This window comes from Eleutherodactylus coqui, chromosome 12, assembly GCF_035609145.1.
Source record: "Eleutherodactylus coqui strain aEleCoq1 chromosome 12, aEleCoq1.hap1, whole genome shotgun sequence".
In the NCBI taxonomy this organism is placed as follows: Eukaryota; Metazoa; Chordata; class Amphibia; order Anura; family Eleutherodactylidae; genus Eleutherodactylus; species Eleutherodactylus coqui.
Window position 1 is genome coordinate 36820824 of NC_089848.1, and position 21088 is coordinate 36841911.

Sequence of the window (21088 nt, forward strand, 5' to 3'; positions counted from 1 at the left end):
GTCCTCTTAATACAAATGTGACATAATCACGATATACCTGGTTTCGCAGACGATAACAGGCCCCAGGCTGCCATTATATCTGCACTAAAGCTCTGTTAGTGAACTCCATTGCAAATTCTGTCACATTTAACAGAAAAAAACACAATGCATGTGAAGAGAGCCCGGAAAGACGGACAAAACTCACCAAGTATTCACTAAAATTTAGAAAGGTTTTATTTGTTTATAAAATAATCCCGGGTCCTTTACTTTTCGGATCTTCTGCTGGAGAGTCTTCTTTCTTAAACCTTTTTCGAAGAAAGTGGAGAAGTGCAATAAATGGTATAAACATGCAAGGTAGGACCACCAACAAAATGCAAATAGTCACAACCCAGGTGGGATAATCTTCAGTCTTCTTCATAGGAAAGTTTTCCTGTAGGAGGAAACAAAACTGAATATTACACCCGTATGATACATAACACATTATCTGGATTCACTAATGCTATCGGCTGTGGAATAAAAATAACAGAAGGAAGGCCGATTGTAGCCGCTCATAAGTTTGTAGTATTTTGGCATCTGCATTATGGCTGCAATATGAAGTTCTCCTGCGGTTCACCATACAACCCTGTACTGATGTAAGTGCATGGGGGTCCACGGACTGCAGACAAAATATGGATAGGGCGAGGGGGCGGGGCTAGAGGGGCTCCCATAATGATTCTTCTCTAGCCCCGCCAACTCTCTTGGCTAGAGAAGAATCACTATGAGAACCCTGCTCTTGGAGAAGCCCTTGGAAAGCCCTCTAGCCCTCTCTCCAAATATGGGGAGCTATGTAGGAGTTCCCCTGTAGCTCTATCCCCCCCCTCTCTATCCTGGGCGACTAGGAGGCTGTTTCACAATCTTCTCCCATTGATTTCAATGGGCGATACCGCAGATTTTATTTATCGCAACTTGGCTAGAGTGAACACATCACAAAAGAGAATGAAACCATTGAAAATCATTGGTCCCATAATCATGTGTTTTCACTCACTCTCGTATCGCAAGCAAACCTATCACTTGTGTGCAAGAGCCCTGAGGTCCAAACCAGACCTTTAGGCTGGGTTCACACGGGCCGGATTTGCCACGGAATGTCCGCAGCCTGCCTTAACACCCACACCATTTGGTGCAGATTGTTAAGCGGGTTTTATTGCTTCCTCCTTTGTGGACTCCTCCCTCTCATGGAGAAGAGGTGAATTCTGCAGCGGAAACAGCAATAAAATTGCCATGTTGTAGAATTGAATTCCGCACCGCATGTCAATTTACGCTCGGCTTTTGTGCTGAATATTTCTGCAGCCTGTGGACAAAATTTTCAAAATCTCATCACTTTGCTGCTTCTGTAAACGCAGCGGAATCTCCGTGCGGAGGGTCTGCATGGGAATTTCGCAGCAAGTCCACCCCATGTGAATCCAGCCTAGAGGTGTGAAAATAGCACACAATCTAGTATGTGTTTGGGTGGACAGTCCCTTTAAGGGAAGCCCTGCAACGTTCACTGTGCCAAGGAATCACCCGGACACCTTGTGAAGCACACCTGCAGATGTTTACTGTGTGGGGACATATATAATCTTGCTGGTAAGTTAGCATTGGGTACCTCTTAAAGCTATAGGCTGCAGCACCTCATCAATGTAGCAGCGTGCCATTAATGTGCCATTGATGCATAGTAGAGGTGATCGGCTGTTGATACTGATGGCATCCCAAACCTTGGCTTCACGTTGATGAGCCGTGTGATGCTCAGCCCTACTCCAATATTGCCTCAAGACCGTCGCTCAGTGATCATTGCTGAGATAGGATCTCCATTTGTCACTGAACACCACAATGTGCTATCCGTCATGGTAACTCTAGAGCGACATCACTGCAGGCGTTCACAACGATGGTGGGGTGTGAGGGCAGTCTTTGCAACAAACCGCTGGTCCGCAAGCCTGCCTCAGCCAATCACTGAGAGGCTGGAGCATCCAAATCTATCTGCATACTACGCAGCATGTCGCCAATTGTGGATTGTGGAGACGTTGGTACATGATGCCAGACGCATTGATCTGTGCTTCGGGGGATTCATATCGGTGCTCCAACCACTATGACGCTACAGATTCCGTTCCACTGACCACCGTCTCCAAATTCAACCAACTGTTGTGGAATCTCATTGAGTTTCTGCCATGATACAACGCAAAGCCAAACCAACGGTACGTAGCCCTATGATGAAGCGTTTAGTAGACGTGTCTGATGACATGGCTCAGGCCAGTATCCTCGTATCTTAAGGCATCTTTGTCCCTTAATTTTTAGCTAAGCACAAATAAGTTACAAGAAGCAGTTTCCTGGACGTGACGTCATCACACATCATCACACATCATCACACACTTTCTTTTATCACTCTTCCCTATCATGTGTTTGGCCCAAAACTGCATCACTTTATCGGTTCACACCCTGAAAATCGCATAATGCTGCGCCAAAATCTTCATGGTGGCATTATCTCTATGATGCAGAGACTTCTCTCTCTTCGTGCGCTGATGGTGACAAACCGTAAGTTACTTACATATTTGGGATCCCATGTTTCATAAGTCAAAGGAGTTAAAAATTGAACTGCAATATATGAGAAGAACACAGCTGCCATTAGCAATGGACTGATATATCTCCATGTAGCTTGCCAGTAAATATTTGGATATCTGCCGGTCATCCATTTTATATCTTCATTGAACCTGCAGAAAACAGTATTGTTAGTAGTAATTCAGTTATGGGCGCTTCCACATCTGCGTTGGATCTTCCGGTTGGAGCTTCCACTGCAGATCTGGCTCAAAATACCAGAAGAAAAAGCGCATACTTCCGTATAAAAGCTGAGCAGAAACCCAACAGATGCCATTATAATCAAGGGGGTCCATTCAGTGCTGTTTGGTTACAGGGATTTCCATCTCTTTCCCCCTGAATGGAGCAGGAAAGCGGAACCCCAGCCGCAGATGTGAAACCTCCCTTAGAGATGTAAAAGGACCATGAAAATATATATAAAGATATAAATAAATTTAGAAATGATTTTGCTAAAATTAGAACAAATAGAGTTAACATATTAGTATAGTATGTAAGGCCGAAAAAAGACATCTGTCCATCCAGTTGAGCCTAAAACCCCCTGATAGGGTTAAGGTAGCCCTTTTATTACTTTGAGCATGAATGTGCAATTAAATAACGAGTTTCCACACATCCATGTTTCTTTGCAATCATATGTAGACATCCCCCGGAGACCCCCAGCGACGCTCCCGCCATTCAAGGGGCTGGGTTATACCTCCCCAGTTTTCTTGCTGCTGGTTCACAGTCTGCAGGAAGTGCTCGTGTGCGGGGTGAATGATGGCCCTCTTCTGTATAGTGCTGTAATAGGGCTTCCATATAGGTCCGTAGCCCTCCACTGTAAGGCTGCTACTACACGAGCACGTATTTCTGATAACTGTTATTGGCGTGTAACGGCGCTTGTTTCCTGGCTGCACTTGTCTGGTACACGTGAGCACCATTGGCCACCGCTAGCACTCGTGTAATAGCACCCAAGCCTTATGAATCTATACAGACGCATCACATAGTTTTCCGTATGAGTCCACCAGAATTAGTATTGTAGCATGCTTCCAGGGGTGAATATGTCTGAACATACAAGGCGGTGCACACAGTTCTGTCAGTTCTGTCACGCACACCAGCTGTTACTCCAAGATTTTTAAGTCTATATTGAGAGGAATTGTGCGTACAGTGTAAATGACAGTTGGTGGAGCTGATTGCAGTAGCAGGAAAGGGTATATGAACTTTAGTTCTTCAGCATCAATGACCCTAAGAGCAAATGTTTATTAGTACAACAAAGTGCTAAGGACCACTTGTCCGTAAGTGAGTGCGTTACATGCTCCGCCCCTGATCACACGACGATGATGTCATCGCAGGTCCTAAAGCATAAAACATGCAGAGCCTGACAGCAGCCATGTGCTGACACGACCTGTGATGAAGTCAGTCATGTAATCAGTCACTGATTCTTAGCTCCGCCCCTGATCACATGATGGTGATGTCATCACAGATCCTAAACCAGTAGAGGCAGATGAAGAATGTATGTAGTACAGCTGTGTGTGGTGTGTGCGACATGTGACTGTAGCAGAGCTGTGTGTGGTGTGTGTAACACGAACATGTAGTAAAGCTGTGTGTGACGTGACTGTAGCAGAGTTGTGTGTGACATGTGACTGTAGCAGAGCTGTGTGTGTCTGTGACACGACCATGTGGCAGAGCTGTGTGTGACATGCATGTGGCAGAGCTGTATGTATGTGATGTGCATGTAGCAGAGCTGTGTAGCGCATTGTACCACGGAAACACTCCTGCTATAATTTCCTAATAAATAGTGGTATAGTTAAATATACAAAATGTGCATCCAGCAGGAAGGTTTCCCCCTCCACACTTTAAACTTGGTTTGGTTCTTAGTCATACCTAAACAACTTATATTTAATATTCAATAGATAATTGGATATTACAATTATTTGAATCCATTTGAAACAAAAACAAAAGTAAAGTGTTTTTTTTTCATATAGCCGTGGCCCATGTGAATAGATAGCAAGCATTACTGCCTTATTATCTGGTGCTATCAGGTTTTGTCCATGCAGGATATTGTTGATTGTTCTATTCAGCCAATAATTAGAAACTTTTTTTATATTCAGTTTTATGAAAAAACTTTATATCCTTCGATATTCCAAGACGGCCTGAATAGCATCCTCGGCTGTAGCTACTAATCTCAGAAGAGATGCCGAGAGCTGATGAGCGAGTGAGACAGAAGCAGAACTACCCTGAACCGGGGACAGAGAAAGTCTCTTCAGTAGAAACCAAGTACAGCGACTCGACTAGAATCCATGAGCATCTAAACTATTGTGTGATACGAAGTGTAAATACAAGGATGTACTGTAATGTCACTCTGATTAGACTCATTAGCTAAGACAGTATAATATATCTAAACAAAAAGTGCTAAATGTATCTTACCTGTCAATACCGTAGACATGTGTAACAACCATCACTTCAAAGAAAACGACCACTAAAAGTGTTAAAGAACCCGTGAAGGTGTCAAAGATCTGAAGCCAATAATTTCCAGATCCCATTGTAAAAATAAGAGAAAATGCAAACGATATCAAACATATTAAACCTAGAAAAGAAAAAGGAAAAAGTATGAAAAAAAGATCAACTTTGTTAAAGTAAAAAAACAGGTTCTGCCTTAAAGGGGTTGTCTCGCGAAAGCAAGTGGGGTTATACACTTCTGTATGGCCATATTAATGCACTTTGTAATATACATCGTGCATTGAATATGAGCCATACAGAAGTTATTCACTTACCTTCCCTGCGCTGGTGTCTCCGTCTCCATCGCTCCGTCTAACTTCAGCGTCTAATTGCCCGATTAGACGCGCTTGCGCAGAAGGGTCTTCTGCCTTTGGCTCGGTCTGGCACGAGCGGCGTTCTGGCTCCGCCCCCTTCTACGCATCATCGCGTAGCTCCGCCCCGTCACGTGTGCCGATTCCAGCCTCCTGATTGGCTGGAATCGGCACACGTGACGGGGCGGAGCTACGCGATGACGCGTAGAAGGGGGTGGAGCCAGAACGCCACTGCTGCCGGACAGACCCGAAGGCAGAAGACTCTTCTGCGCAAGCGCGTCTAATCGGGCGATTAGACGCTGAAGTTAGACGGAGCCATGGAGACGGGGACGCCAGCGCAGGGAAGGTAAGTGAATAACTTCTGTATGGCTCATATTCAATGCACGATGTACATTACAAAGTGCATTAATATGGCCATACAGAAGTGCTTAACCCCACTTGCTTTCGCGAGACAACCCCTTTAAGGGTGCCCACCCACTAGCGTTTTTTTTCACTGCGAAATTCGCAGGTTTTTTTTTTTCTGCAGGGGGTCTATGGGACTTGTAATGTAAAAATCACGATCGCGCAAAATCGCGATTTACCGCGATATCGCGATTTTGCGCGATCGCGATTTTAGCTTTGCATGTCCCATAGCCCAAAGACCCCTGCAGAAAAAAAAAAAACGCTGCGAATTTCGCAGTAAAAAAACGCTAGTGGGTGGGCACCCTAAGAGTGACTTCTAACCAAGAGGTGCAGCTTACACTGTAAAATGAACCCTGATGCAGTGAGCACAACAAGGAGTCAGATAGCAGCTGCTATCCCCTATTGGAGCTCACTAAGATGTTCTAGGTTTATAATGCCTTATCCAGGGGCGTAACTATAGGGGGTGCAGGGGATGCGGTTGCACCCGGGCCCAGGAGCCTTAGGGGGCCCATAAGGCCTCTCTTCTCCATATAGGGAGCCCAGTACTATGAATAAAGCATTATAGTTGGGGGCCCAGTTACTGGATTGGCACTGGGGCCCAGAAGCTTCAAGTTATGCCTCTGTGCAGCATGGTTTGGGTATGGGTACGGGTACAGATACAGAGAGGGGGGGGGGGGCAGCTCACGTTTTGCATCAGGGCCCCTGAGCCTTTTGTTACGCCCCTGGCCTTATCCACATGTCTAGATGAGGTCTCTGCTGCTCGGGGAGTGCGTGGTGCGGCCGCTGCAGCTGTCTGAAGGTCTACTAGATGCCCTCATGTATGCGGTCTGTCCTACTCTTAGATTATATATATCATCATAGACAAGCAGAAGCAATGGTGCAGATTTACTAAGATAAGCGCCCCAACAATCTGACTCGGTCGGCACCATTTGTTTACATCATGGAATTCACTCTGCTCACTGAAATGGCTAAATTCCACGCTGTAAATCCACGGCACACAATTGGCGCGCTGCGGATTTAACATCTGTACCGCATGTCAGCTAAGCTGTGACTTCTGAATAGAGTTTTTTCCCCACCATGTTAATAAGAGTTGTTGAAATCTCATCCACATGAATTGTACTTTAAACACTGCAGATTTTATGCAATGTATGAACATCCAGGGTGACATCTTGGCATCAGTCCACGTGATCATGGCACATGGTATGACAACATTATCTGCTGTTGTGGGCTTTGATTGGTCAGCGAGGAGGTGGTTACCCCAGCCGGCCAATCAACCCTTACTGTAGTGTATGTATTCTGGCCCCTCCTTTCAGAGAGCGGCAGTTATTCATCTGCATGGTAGAGTTCTGGTCCGGTGCATGTCCTCCTGGTGACATTACTCTTTCAGATAAGACTGACATGCCATTGCTCATTTGATTGATTAAGTAACTTCGGCTTCCTAGTACTGTTGTGTCAATTGTGAATTACATCTGTCAATTTTCACCCCCCCTGTCATTATGTAGGTGTAAGATGGTGAAAACAGCCCTCCTGTAGTGAATGTACCTGTTTCTGTAAATAAATTTATGCTGTTATAACTGACATTTTGTTGTTTGACCACCAGAGGGCACTGTGGCCTGGAATGCAACAGGGGAGAGGAAGTGCATCATCACTGCCCAGAAAGGAAGCTTAAAAAAAGAGAACATGAAAGCTGCGCTGTGATTGGTTATTATATATTACACTGAGGTAACATGAAAGCTGCGCTGTGATTGGTTATTATATATTATACTGAGGACTCCCCAGGATACAGCGAAGTCTCAAACAAAAGAGGCGACTCCGACCCACTTAGTAAAAATGAGATTTTACTTAGTTTAGTTAAACTCTTTACCAAAAAGAACCCCCCAGATATTTCCATACACTCAGCTGAGAAGCCGAGACCCTTATGCCATGCAGCGTGGTGCTTTATAATGTGTGCTTCCAATATACTCCAAGCTTTTGCCTATCTGCAGACTGTCTCTAACCAGCCGCTATTACCTTTTATCACCCTAGAAAAAGGAACAATTAGTGAGGATGCTAGGGAAGCACCGGCAGCACAGCACAAGAGCTTACAATCTTACCAACATACCCCTAACCTCCCCAACCACAGGACCACCAAACAGATATCACAGTATATACTGTAGCTCACAAGTAAGTTCCATAGAAGGGGAGGCACTGGTGTGAGAAACTTGCTGCTTTATTGTTTACAAATTGTGCATATTCACAGAAAAACAAGGACCGGTTTCAACTCTGTCAAGAGCCTTGATCACCTTGATCAAGGCTCTTGACAGAGTTGAAACCGGTCCTTGTTTTTCTGTGAATATGCACAATTTTGAAACAATAAAGCAGCAAGTTTCTCACACCAGTGCCTCTCCTTCTATGGAACTTACTTGTGAAAGAAAGCCTAAGTGACTGCAAGGCTGTACAAGCACTTGGAGACGCACCTGCTGCATGGAACCAGGAGCTAGAAGCCGTCTAAGGTGGGATAAAAGTCTTTTTTTCTAAATATATAGCTCACAAGCCAAGCCAAGGAAATGTAAAGTTACATAACATGTGACTTATAGACCTTTGTAGAAAGTTCTCTCTCACTCTGGGAATTCCAGCTCCACAGAGTTCTATGTGTTTGAGGGTTATAAGCAGACAGATCAGTCCCTAGTAGTACGGCCTGTGACAGACATTATTAACTGACTCCAGGCCTTCTTATTAGCCTCAAATACTCCCTTTCATGTTACCTCAGTATAATATATAATAACCAATCACAGCGCAGCTTTCATGTTACCTCAGCAGTATGATATATAATAACCAATCACATTGCAGCTTTCATGTTACCTCAGCGGTATAAATATAACAACCAATCACAGCGCAGCTTTCATGTTACCTCAACGGTATAATATATAACAACCAATCACAGCACAGCTTTCATGTTACCTCAGTATAATATATAACAACCAATCACAGCGCAGCTTTCATGTTACCTCAGCAGTATAATATATAACAACCAATCACAGAGCAGCTTTCATGTTACCTCAGTATAATATATAACAAGCAATAACAGTGCAGCTTTCATGTTACCTCAGTATAATATATAACAACCAATCACAGCGCAGCTTTCATGTTACCTCAACAGTATAATATATAACAACCAATCACAGCGCAGCTTTCATGTTACCTCAGCAGTATAATATATAACAACCAATCACAGAGCAGCTTTCATGTTACCTCAGCTGTATGATATATAACAATCAATAACAGCGCAGCTTTCATGTTACCTCAGCGGTATAATATATAACAACCAATCACAGCGCAGCTTTCATGTTACCTCAACGGTATAATATATAACAACCAATCACAGCACAGCTTTCATGTCACCTCAGTATAATATATAACAACCAATCACAGCGCAGCTTTCATGTTACCTCAGCAGTATAATATATAGCAACCAATCACAGAGCAGCTTTCATATTACCTCAGTATAATATATAACAACCAATCACAGCGCAGCTTTCATGTTACCTCAGTATAATATATAACAACCAATAACAGTGCAGCTTTCATGTTACCTCAGTATAATATATAACAACCAATCACGGCGCAGCTTTCATGTTACCTCAGTATAATATATAACAACCAATCACAGAGCAGCTCTCATGTTTGTACAACAAATTTCATGTTTGTACGACAGCGGGAAGTTACATTTCATAGGGGTGCCAATACTTTTGCACTTAGCAGTGAATTTTCGAGTTGTGACCCCTTTACTTTTCCTATTTCAAACCTAAAGAATGCTCCTGACAAATTTCATGTTTGTACGACACCGGGAAGTTAGAGAATCAGTGGTGAGTCAGTCTGTCAGTCAATCAGTCGGTGAGTCAGTCTATCAGTCAGCCAGTGAGTCAGTCCGTCAGTGAGTGAGTGAGTGAGTCAGCCAGTCAGTCAGGGAGGGCTTTCACCTTTATACACATATAGATGTACTAGTGATCATGTTTTGAACTTACCGGATATAGCCTCAATTGGAATCCATTTAGGAAATATTTGCAGATCCAGCACTGGCGTCAGCACACCCTCGATATTTCCAAACATTGAAGACAAACCAAGGCTGAACAACATTATAAAAAAGAGAATGGCCCACACCTGAGAGCCGGGCATTTGGATGATGGCCTCAGTGAAGACAATAAATGCCAATCCGGTGCCAGATGCACTCTGCGAAGGGAACATAATGTTACTATACCGAGGAAGCATCGGCTATAGTTCTGCTAGATTTATACTATTCAAAGGCTAAAAGTGCCTCAAATCTTTATTCAGGCCTCATGTATGAATGCGTGGGCATCTGCTGGGTCTCCGTATGCCTGTGACTTCATACAAGGTGTACCGTATGACTCTGATAGGAGGGCAATGTGCCCGGCTACACCAGCTGCTGTGTTATCCAGTTACTTTTCCCTAGATGCATTTGGGGCCCCTACAGCTCACAATGTTTGGTGCGTCTGAAGTTGGTACTGTAATTGGGGCATTTGAGCCTGGCTCATCTTTTTACATACATGCGCAGTGGTCTCTCAAATTACAATATTAATTGGTTTTGGGGCGATCGTTATAAGCTGAAAACATTCTTCTCACTGAATTAATTAGTAAGACAATTATCACAGCAAAAGGATTAATTTCTCCTTATAAATAAAACATAACTTTTATTACATGTTTATCTAAAAGGCTCTTGGCCACCAATCAGATCTTCAACATTAACAATGAGAGTGTTTGGCAATCAATGTCACCATTAGCAGAGCCAGCACTAATCAGGTGAAATCCTGAGGATAAACAGAAGGGGTTAATAATGGCAGCCTTGTTATGCCGAGGCTTGCCCTGCAATATCCCTACATAGTAACGTCTTAAATATGAAGATTATCTTTTATTTATAAGTCATCTGGTTGCTGTGATCGTAAACTGAAAACATAACATCAGACTATAACTTTATGGAAAACTAGTAATTGGTTCTGAAGTCCCAAAATGTCCCTCCAGAGTCATAAAAAATGAAGACTATAGGAAATTACGAAGAAAATAAAACGGAGCTGCCCTCGCCTGGTGTCCAAAGAAGCCGTTCACCCTGGCACAGGTAAAGAGCGGTACATAGCATATTCTACTCAATTATTAGGGGGACAGCCAGGGCAATCTGCAACAAAGCCAGGGATCGTCGAACGGTGTGTTGTCTTCCTGGTACTTGAGTTCACACATCACAAATCGGTTTGACAGATAATTGGGAGAGACTGGTGAGGATCCAGCAGTCATAGTACACGATGGCACCAATGACTAAGTTAGAGGTAGGTGGAAGATCCTTAAATGATTTCAGGAAACTAGGATGTAAGCTCAGGTCGAGGACCTCCAAAGTAGTATTTTTTGAAATACTACCTGTACCATGTGCCACATTAGAAAGGCTCATGGTACAGGTAGAAAAGTTCCTGGAGAAGTGGGCTAACAGGTTCTACCATAGGGATGAGCTGCATCTCAATGGGGAGGGTGCAGCTGTGCTGGGGAGAAGATGGCTAGAATGTTGGAGGAGTGTTTAAACTAGGGACTGGGGGGCAACTAGAGAGATAGAGAGGAAGATAATGTAGATAGTGACCTGGGACTAAGTAATGAGAATGGGGGTGGAGCAGTGGGAGGGGTTAGTACAGTTAGAAATGGCAGAATAGTAAATAGGCATACACTTAAATTACCAAAACCTTCTACATTATATGTTGACTAATGCTAGAAGTCTGACCAGTAAGGATGACAAACTGATAGTAATATTGTCTGAAGAGAACGTTATCATAGTGGGAATAACGGAGACCTGGTTGGATGAAAGCTATGACTGGGAGGTGAACTTACAGGGTTACAGTCTGTTCAGAAGGGATTGTAAAGACAAGAAAAAAAAAAGGGGGGGGTTGTCTTTATGTAAAGCCTGTTTAAAGCCCACATTACAGGAAGATATATGAGAGCGAGATGAACATGTGAAGTGTGTATGTGTAGAGATACATGGAGGGGAAAAAACAATAATAAAATCCTCATAGGGTTTTTTTTATAGACCACCAAATATAACAGAAGCCACTGAAAACCTATTACTGGGGCAAATAGATGAAGCAGCAAATCACAATGTAATAGAACATCTGGATGGTGAGTGGAGGTCCCCCGCTATTCATTTCTTAGGTGTATATCTCTGCAGATCCGTCTCAGTTATTCACGCTGCACTATGCTCCTTTATTGAAGCGCACGATAAGGAACCTGAACATTGACTAAAAAATTATTTGTCCTAGTTTGGGCAAATCAACATCCTGGAAATGGAAGTGACGCCACGCTACTTCTACTGGATTCAAAACCTGAACATTTTTTTAAACAGATAGAAACAACCTTCTGTAGGTTTGTCTGGGGAAAAGAAGTAGCAGGCTTAATTGGGTCCTGACTAGAGATGAGCGAACGTACTCGTTTAGGGCGTTTTTGCACTCGAGCACAGCTTTTTCCGAGTAGCTGACACTCGGACGAAAAGATTCGGGGGGTGCCGGGGGGGGCAGCGTGGTGGAGCGGGGGGTAGCAGTGGGGAACAGGGGGAGCTCTCTCTCTCCCCTCCCCCCCCACTCCCCTCTGCAACCCCCCGCTCACTCCCGGCGCCCCCCGAATCTTTTTGTCCGCGTAGTCGGTTACTCGGAAAAAGCGGTGCTCGAGTGCAAAAACGCCCTAAACGAGTAAGTTCACTCATCTCTAGTCCTGACCTGTTCAAGGGGGCGCTGGGATACAAAACATTAAACTATGCCATTCAGCTGCTATCCTTACTAGACTGCTTGATTGGCACTACCATCGCCAATCTAAGCAATGGCTAAAAGTGCACTTGATGGAGCCTCATCTCCACACCCTGTCCTGCTTACACCAAAAAGACTGTTTCTTGCATTTCACTCCTTTGTCTAACATTATGAAATAGCCGTATCGCTAGAGGCAATCTATCCGGTAGGGTACCTTGGCCCCACTTTTCCACAACCCCCACCTTTCCTCCAAGACAAGAAAAATGCATGTTCTTAGGCTGGCAAGAGACAGGCGACATCAGGGACTTTGATGTGGTTGCAACTGGCTTCTTCTCTGATATCAAAGTCTGGTATTTACCATCTGCAGGCCCTCAATTCCAATTGAAGATTTGTTATTGCAAGATTGCAGATTTTTGAGAGATTGTGAGCTAGGAAACAACTTTCTAATCGTTATTCTCTTCCCGGGGAATCCACCTTTGCCACAGCCTGGAGAAGCAAATTTCAATTCCTGACTAAGTGGGATAAAGCCTTCTCTTGCTTTTGCATAAAATGCCCTTAGCATGTGTAGCGCAAGAGATGGTCTACAAGTTGCTCGCTAGACGGTGTCGGTGTCCTGATCTCATTCATCATGCTTTGTCAACAGTTTCTGACTCCTGCTGGCACTGTGGGTTGGCTGTTGGAACCATACTTCCGATCCGGTGTGACTGCACAGACTTTAGGATTTTTTTGGAGTGCTATCTTCTTAACAGGGGCGTAACTATAGAGGGTGCAGGGGATGCGGTTGCACCTGGGCCCAGGAGCCTTAGGGGCCCATAAGGCCTCTCTTCTCCATTTAGGGAGCCCAGTACTATGAATAAAGCATTATAGTTGGGTGCCCTGTTACAGGTTTTGCATTGGGGCCCAGAAGCTTCAAGTTATGTCTCTGTGCAGCATGGTTTAGGTATGGGTACGGGTACAGATACAGATAGAGGGGGGGCCCCAGTTCACGTTTTGCATCAGGGCCCCTGAGCCTTTAGTTACGCCCCTGCTTCTTAATGTATGAAAATGTGACTCCCTGTTCACTTGTGTTGACTCCTCAACTGGCCTTACTCTCCACTATTCCGATTAGCTTCTCCTCTGTGAAGAAAGGCATCCTGAGCTACTTCTCAGCAGCTGCAAAGGCATGGATTCCAAGACATTGGTGGAGTATGCAACCTCCATCTATTGTAGAACTTGCATATGAAGGCGTTAGTAGCTGAGAATAGGCCTGATCTTAGCAGAACCCCAGATCAGTTGATCTCCTGGTCTTCTTTCTTGGATACGTCTGATTTCCGGAGTTTCTTGGAGTAAGCCGCACTGAGGTAAATGATATCCTTTTACTTTCCTTCTTTCCCTTTTTTTCTTACTTTCATTTCCTTACCCTGTTCCTTCTGTCCTTTCTCTCTCTCTCTCTCTTTTTTGTCTATAGTTTCTCTTCTTTTTTCCTCTTGTACTTCCCTGTTCTTCCTTTTGATTTAGTGTTGAGTATTTTATGTTTGGGGAGTAACGTATTTGCTGGAGTCGGTAAGATCGAGTCTGGGGTACCCAGCCCCTTCGGCATACTCGATGATCCTAGAATCTGCAGTGGATCCTCCGACATCCTTTGCAGACAGCTGAGCCACCTAATCTGTGAGGACGGTCCATTGCTATATGAACTATGTAATAATCACACATAAATACACATAATGCCCCCCGAGTGTTATTGTATCTGCTTTGTTTTATTGTTCTGCATTTATACTTTGTGAATTCAAATAAACAGATTAAACCTAAAAAGCAAATAAAAGCAGCGAAGAAACTCAAAGCCAAAGAAAGTAAAATTAACCCTAAACTGTCCAACTATATAAATAGTGAAAAGATTAAAACAAAGTGTTGGCCCTTTAAAAAGTAAAGCGCAAAAAATTGTAGAGGGAGATGAGGTGAAATCAAATCTGTTAAATAGTGTTTTCGACTGTGTATTAACTTGGAAAAATGAAATGCAGGGTGATAAAGGGAACTCTCCATTTAATATCACCAGTCTAATTCAGGAAGAAGTGCGGAGTTGCCTTAAAAAGATTTAAATGGACGAATAACTGGGTTCTGATGATATACACCCCCGGGTTCTAAGGATATTCAGTTATGTGACAGACAGACCATTGTTTCTTATATTTTAGGACTCTATAGTGATGGGGTCTATTGCACTGGATTAACACATAGGAGATGTAATGCCGCCATACAAAAAGTGGTGTGGCCTAGCTATTGGTAGGAGCAAGTGGACCGTAGAGTAGCTCTGGGCATCACGGTTCTTTCCACTACCATTCCCCAGCTATCTACTGCTGACGTTCCCCTCATGCTGTGAACACGTGCTGAAGATGCTTGGATGTCCCGGACGATAGGGCCTGCCTGCGGCCTGCCTGGAAGGAGGATCTCGGCCTTTCCTCACTCTGCGGCCTGGTGCCAGATCCATCAGCACTACAGACTGCACAGCTCCTCTCCACCAGCACTGTGCTGTCTCTGCTTCACCGAAGGCTCTGAAACTGTGCTGATCTTGTGCAACTGCAGAGGTCCCAAGCATGCCTGATCTTTCTGCAGCTGCCATCCTAGTGGGTCAGCAGTGATTGCAGCTCCATCCAGGCATTGATCCTCACATGGGCGCCATCTTTGCACGATGGAACGGTGGTAGGCATAGGACAATTGCAGAATAGTACCACTTTAGTGCTATTAGAGACACAGCACTAAAGCAGTCTGGACTTTCCCAAGTTCCTCTAAACTTAATAGCTCAATCCTAAAGATAAGACTCTGGTGCTATCTAGTGACCGTAATTATTTTAACTATCATCTGAACATAGCTAGAGCCTCCTGGTCATCAACAGATTTCATTAGACTACCTCATCACTCACTGCAGACTAACATACAGACTCTAGAAGCCACATACAGTGCCCATATTGATACAGGGAATCTACCCTCATTTTTTCGGACTGCCTGCACTGTCTACACCATCCGCTATTCTGCAACTTCCAGTTTGTTAGGACCATGTGAACAGTCTGCACTACTAGAATTTTTCAATCTGACATTACAGTAGGAATAGATGGTGTATTTCTCTTAATCTTCTACTACCACCCAGTGGACATTACAGAATATAACACTTTATCTTTGATCCTCTACTCCCATCTAGTGGATGCTAAGGAGTATAACATCTTGAAAAGTAAAACATCTGTGCGGCAAATTCTATAGTTGTTGCTTTTCCACAAACCTTGAACTGTTCTTGTTAACCTGTAACCCAGAGGAGCGTGAACTCCACTGCTATCTATACCCATTGCTACTTGTTATCTGCATAATGCTAAAACGTGGCCTGGTCTCTGTCATAGACATGCCTGCTTGGCCACGGACTCAGCATCTAATGCTACTTCTACTTTGCAGAACATTGATCCTTTGAGTTGTAACCAGAAAGTGATCCTGTGTCGGCGACCGAGGACTGCGGGAACCGTGCTTGGGCACTGGAGAGCAGCGGAAAGGACCTATACCGAGCCTGCTGGGTAAGTGAAAAGCACTGTAAAAAATCAGCGTTTTTACGTCCCTTTTCACGCACCTAATGCATTCCTATTGACCTTTTTTATGAACTGTAACTAGGGCTTATTTTCGGGGTAGGGCTTATATTTCAAGCCTCCCTAAAAATCCAGAAAAATCATGCCAGGGCTTATTTTCGGGACAGGTCTTAGAGGCTGACTAGATGATGATTGGATGGGCTTTGTGCGGAGATGGGAAGTGAGGAAGAACACCAACTACACACTCCTTCTAATGTCATACGCTCAAGATAAAAACATCCCAAAATGCTTAGTGTAAGTCGATAGCAAAAGGGTGTTTGATAGAGTCCATTGGTCCTTTCTCCAAAGTACTCTTTGACAGGTTAGTGTTGGTCCTCACCTGTGCAACAGAAGCATGGCCTTATATTATAGTCCTACCATGAGGGTACGGATTAATGACCTTCTCTCTGCTAGCCTGCAGACTGGATTATTCGCTGTCCCCTCTCCTGTACACTTTGGTCATGGAACATTTAGCTGTTACAATGAGGCCGAAACCCAAATATAAGGTGATTACATCCGGGTGGCCAGACACACAAGTTGGCGTTATATGCCCACGACCTGCCCTTGTTTGTTACCGCACCCCATATCTTTCTGTCTTCTGTAAATGGGGAATTTGAAAGATATGGTAAGATCATCAACTTTAAAGGAAAATATGGGAAAACAGAGGCCCTTAATGTTTCCCTTCCTCATTCTGAGTTGGAACACCTATCTAGGGCTTTCCCTCTGCGGTGACCGGCAGGCTTACTTCTATACCTCGGGACTCAGATTCCTACTCAACTCTCACAATTGTTTACTCTAACTTTACATCCCCCTTCTACAAGAAACCAATATTGACTTTAGAAGTTATAACAGAATTCATCTATTGTGGTTGGTAGAATAAATGCCCCAAAATGGATATTCTGCCACGTTTTTTATATATATTCCAGATTATTCCGAGCCGGGTTCCCTATCTTTTTCCAGCCAGTTACATACGGAGGTTGATCACTTTGTTTGGGGTTCACACAAAGCTGTGGAGGGGTAGGCCTCCATGACTTTAGCAAATATCAGGCGGCAGTATGATGTTAACCGATTGGTTTAGGTTTTGGGATTTGAGGCAGGGAGTCAGGATTGAGGAACAGCTATCCTCTGTTGTGCTTTTGTCATTCCTTGGGTAAGTGGACCCAAATTTCACCTCTGTCACTCTTTACCTATGTTGATCACTCATTTTTTGTGTCTCTGGGACAAACTCATTGCAGAGCTGCATATCTCTTCCTCGGTATGCCCATTGACTTCGCTGTTTGGTAACCCTGATTTTGAATCAGCGCTGGACGCCAAGGATTTTCTAATATGGTTATCTAGGGATCAGACCCGCTTGAGCCAGATCCTGACTGATGGCGGAGATTTTCCCTCATTATCAGTAGTGATCGCCTGGAGAGGTTTCCCTTGAACGGTGATCATGTGTAAACTTAGGTCCTACTCGAACTACATTCAGGCCCCTCACACTATTTGAGGTCTTGTTAATGTGGGCTTCCCCACCAACGCACATTCTCTCTGTGATTTCAGTCCATGCTTTTCACGTACAATGAACAGCTGGATTTTCAAAGGGCATGAGAGGAAGATCTCTGAAGACTGAGCCAAAGTGTTCCTGCTCACTCAAAAGATGCCGACAGCTTGTGCTGCGCAGGAGAGAAGTTACAGAACAATGACACCATGGTACCGCTGTCCGGTCTCCCTGCATTGAGTTTACCCTTTGGGTTCCTGAGGCTTGTTGGTGATGTATGTCTGGAGCGGGGTCTATGGGTCACATTTGGTGGACTTGCCAGGTAATCACATTTGCCACGTATAATTGTGTATATCGGTGCGAGCTACACCCTTCACCAAAGGCAGCCTTACTCTCTATCATTCCAGTTTTTTTCCTGGTATTAAAATAGATCCTGCGACCCGTTCTCTTGGCGGTTAGGACAATTATTCCTATGCGCTGGAGATCTCCTACCAGCCCTTCTATTCAGGAATAGGGGAGGTTTTTGCAAGAAATGGAGCGCATTATGGCTGATGACAATGATAAGACTGATGCATTTCACCATACCTGGGCTGTTGGGTAGATTTTAAAGATAGTGCGGAATTGGCTCATTGGCTTACAAAAAATTCCTTCTCCACCCCGACCTCTTTTTGTTGTTGTTTGTCTTCTCTCTCTCTTTCCTTATGTATTTGCTATGTAAACCTTCCTTGAACATTTGTCCTTATCATTCTTGTTTCTTGTTCTATTTATTGGTTAAAATATGATTGAATGATATTGATCAACCAGGCCTACTTGTATAAACATCCTCTAACTGAAATGGCATAGATACTCGTCGGCACCATACTATTCTACATTGCTACTGTATCCAGGTTCTCTAGTGCCTGCGATAACATTTGGATTATCATAATTAGAATTTATTTTCTGCTTTGTTATTATCAATTACGTCTAATTAAGTACCTGTTTACTTTATTCCGTTTATCCTTGTTGTTTTAATAAACTTTTGATTCTGAAAAAATAGGGGTCAAAAAGTGAACCTGGAAACTACAGACCGGTAAGCCTGACTTTTATTGTGGGTAAAATGTTTGAAGAGTTTTTGAGAATCACTGTCCTGGAGGACCTCATGGTATAACTCATATTCGCATGGGTTTATGAGGGATGGCTCCTGTGAAATCAACCAGATCAGCTCCTATGAGGAGGTAAGTTCTAGACTAGACTGGGGAAAGTGATTGGATCTTCTCTATCTGAACTTTTCCAAAGTACTTGATACTGTGCCACATAAAAGGTCGGTATATAAAAAGAGAAAGCTTGGTCTGGGCGAGAATGTGTGTAAGGCCTCATGTCCACGGGGAAAATCAGATCCGCTGCAGATTCTACATGTAGAATCTGCAGCGGGTCCCTCCTGCCCCGCGGACATGAGCGCTGAAAATAAGAATTTAAAAGTATTTACCATCCGGCGCGGGCGGAGAAGATCAGCTGTTCCTCACGGCCGGATCTTCATTTTCGGCCGGCGGATGAATTCCTGACGCCGGCGGCACGTCGCCGGCACGTCGCCGACGTGCCGCGCGCATGCGCCGGGCACATCCGCCGAGCCGAAGCAAGGAAGATGCGGCCGTGAGGAACAGCTGACCTTCCCCGCCCGCGCCGGATGGTAAATACTTTAAATTCCTATTTTAGGTCTCCCGCGGATCCGGACGGCTTCCATAGGCTTCAATAGAAGCCCGCGGGAGCCGTCCCCGCGGGAGACCCGCACGAAAATGGAGCATGGTCCGGATTTTTCCATGCTCCATTTTTTTTTAAATCCCTTTTATTGACGATCCGCGGGTATTTATCTACCCGCGGGTGGTCAATGCATCCCTATGGGATGCGGATCCGCATGCAGGAAATCCGCTGCGGATCCTAAATCCTATTTTGCCCGTGGACATGAGCCCTAAGGGGGTAAGTAACTAGCTCAGTGATAGAAAGCAGAGGGGGTTAAAAATGGTACCTACTTTGATTGGGTCACCATTACTAGTGGGGTACCACAGGGGGCAGTATTGGAGGCTTCATTGTCACTAGTGGGTGACCTAGTGGGTGGGCAGTATTGGAGGATTTACCATTATTAGTGGGGTGCCACAGGGGTAGTATTGGAGGGAGTTACCTTTACTAGTGGGATAACACAGGGGCAGTATTGGGCCCTATTTTTTTTATTATATTATTAATGATGTGGTAGAAGGATCGTACAGTAAAACATCAATATTTGCAGATAATACAAAAATATGTAAAGTAATCAACAGAAGAGAGGACAGAATGCAGTTGCAAATCGATCTGGATAATTGGGGTGTGGGCAAAAAAGTGTCAAATGAGGCATAACAGTGATAAATGTACATTATGCACATAGGCAGGGAAATACATGTCACCATTACACCCTACAAAAATGACATTAAATGGTTTTATAGTTTTTATAATTATTAAGAACAACTCTTTAGCAGATCCCTATGCGAAACAAACGCGCAGGATCATACTGAGCAAACATTATGTGGTGACCCTGCCCTATCCCTCCTCCCCTCATTCCCAGCCTGGTTCCCCTGCCTCTTCCTTCCCTCCTATAGCTTCCTGTCCCTATGACTACCCCCCCACCTCTCCTATTTCATAAAACGTTATTAAAGTCTCCAGAATCCTTGTTTTCGATCAAGCATTAATATGTTGAAATGTTGAAAACTAGAAAATTTTATGTGATTGAGTTCCAACTAAATCATTGTGACTAAGCTTTTTAATTTGTGCAATTTTTGTATGTTTATGACATGTACCATGGTTCATGAATAAAAATTAATTGAAAAAATAAGGACATTAAAAAGGACTCGGGGATTTTAGTTGATTATAAAGTTAACTGGAGCCACCAGTGTCAAGTGGTCAAGTCAAATAGGATCATGGGGTGCATCAAAATAGGTCTAGGGGCGCATGATGAGAACATTGTTCTTCCTCTTTACAAGTCACTGGTCAGACCACACATGGAATATTGTGGACAGTTTTGGGCACTGGTTGTAACATTTTACCGTGGCTGGATAGAAACCACGGGTGTAGTAGCCATGCAGGTCACTAGAGAGCAGTCTGGATAGCCAAGAATCATGAACGGGAAGTCTTTGTGTAGCATCTTACTGGCACTGAATAGGAGCCTCTGATGTAGCAGCCACAGGTTTGGAGAGTAGTTAGATGGAAGCCAGGAGTCAGCAATGGGAAGTCTGGGTTTGCACTACAAAGGATGGGATGAGGCAGGAAACATAGTCAGATGGAAAACCTGGAGTTGATATCATGAGGTCTTGTTGTAAATGCAGAGTAGCATGCAGAAGAAGAACTTAGCAATGCAGTGGAGCAGAATAATCTCGCACTGAGTGAGTGGCAGGGCCAGGCTTTTATAGGAAGTCCAATTAACAGGTAGGGTGGAGCCAAAACAGGGACTAGATCAGGATTACTGGAACAAGGCTGAGTTTCAGAAAGCGAG

General features: G+C 44.1%; 1 protein-coding gene across 1 annotated transcript in view; it reads right to left on the reverse strand.

The window, feature by feature from the left end:
* Positions 1-220: 220 nt before the first annotated feature.
* The window catches only part of LOC136586550 (sodium-dependent neutral amino acid transporter B(0)AT3-like), a 77855-nt gene continuing 56987 nt past the window's right edge, over positions 221-21088 (reverse strand). The window contains exons 9-12 of the mRNA XM_066584686.1: positions 9773-9977; positions 4984-5143; positions 2537-2699; positions 221-409 (exon numbers count right to left, since the gene is read on the reverse strand). Coding sequence (XP_066440783.1) covers positions 221-409; positions 2537-2699; positions 4984-5143; positions 9773-9977 — 717 coding nt within the window. The remainder of the gene's footprint in view (positions 410-2536; positions 2700-4983; positions 5144-9772; positions 9978-21088) is intronic.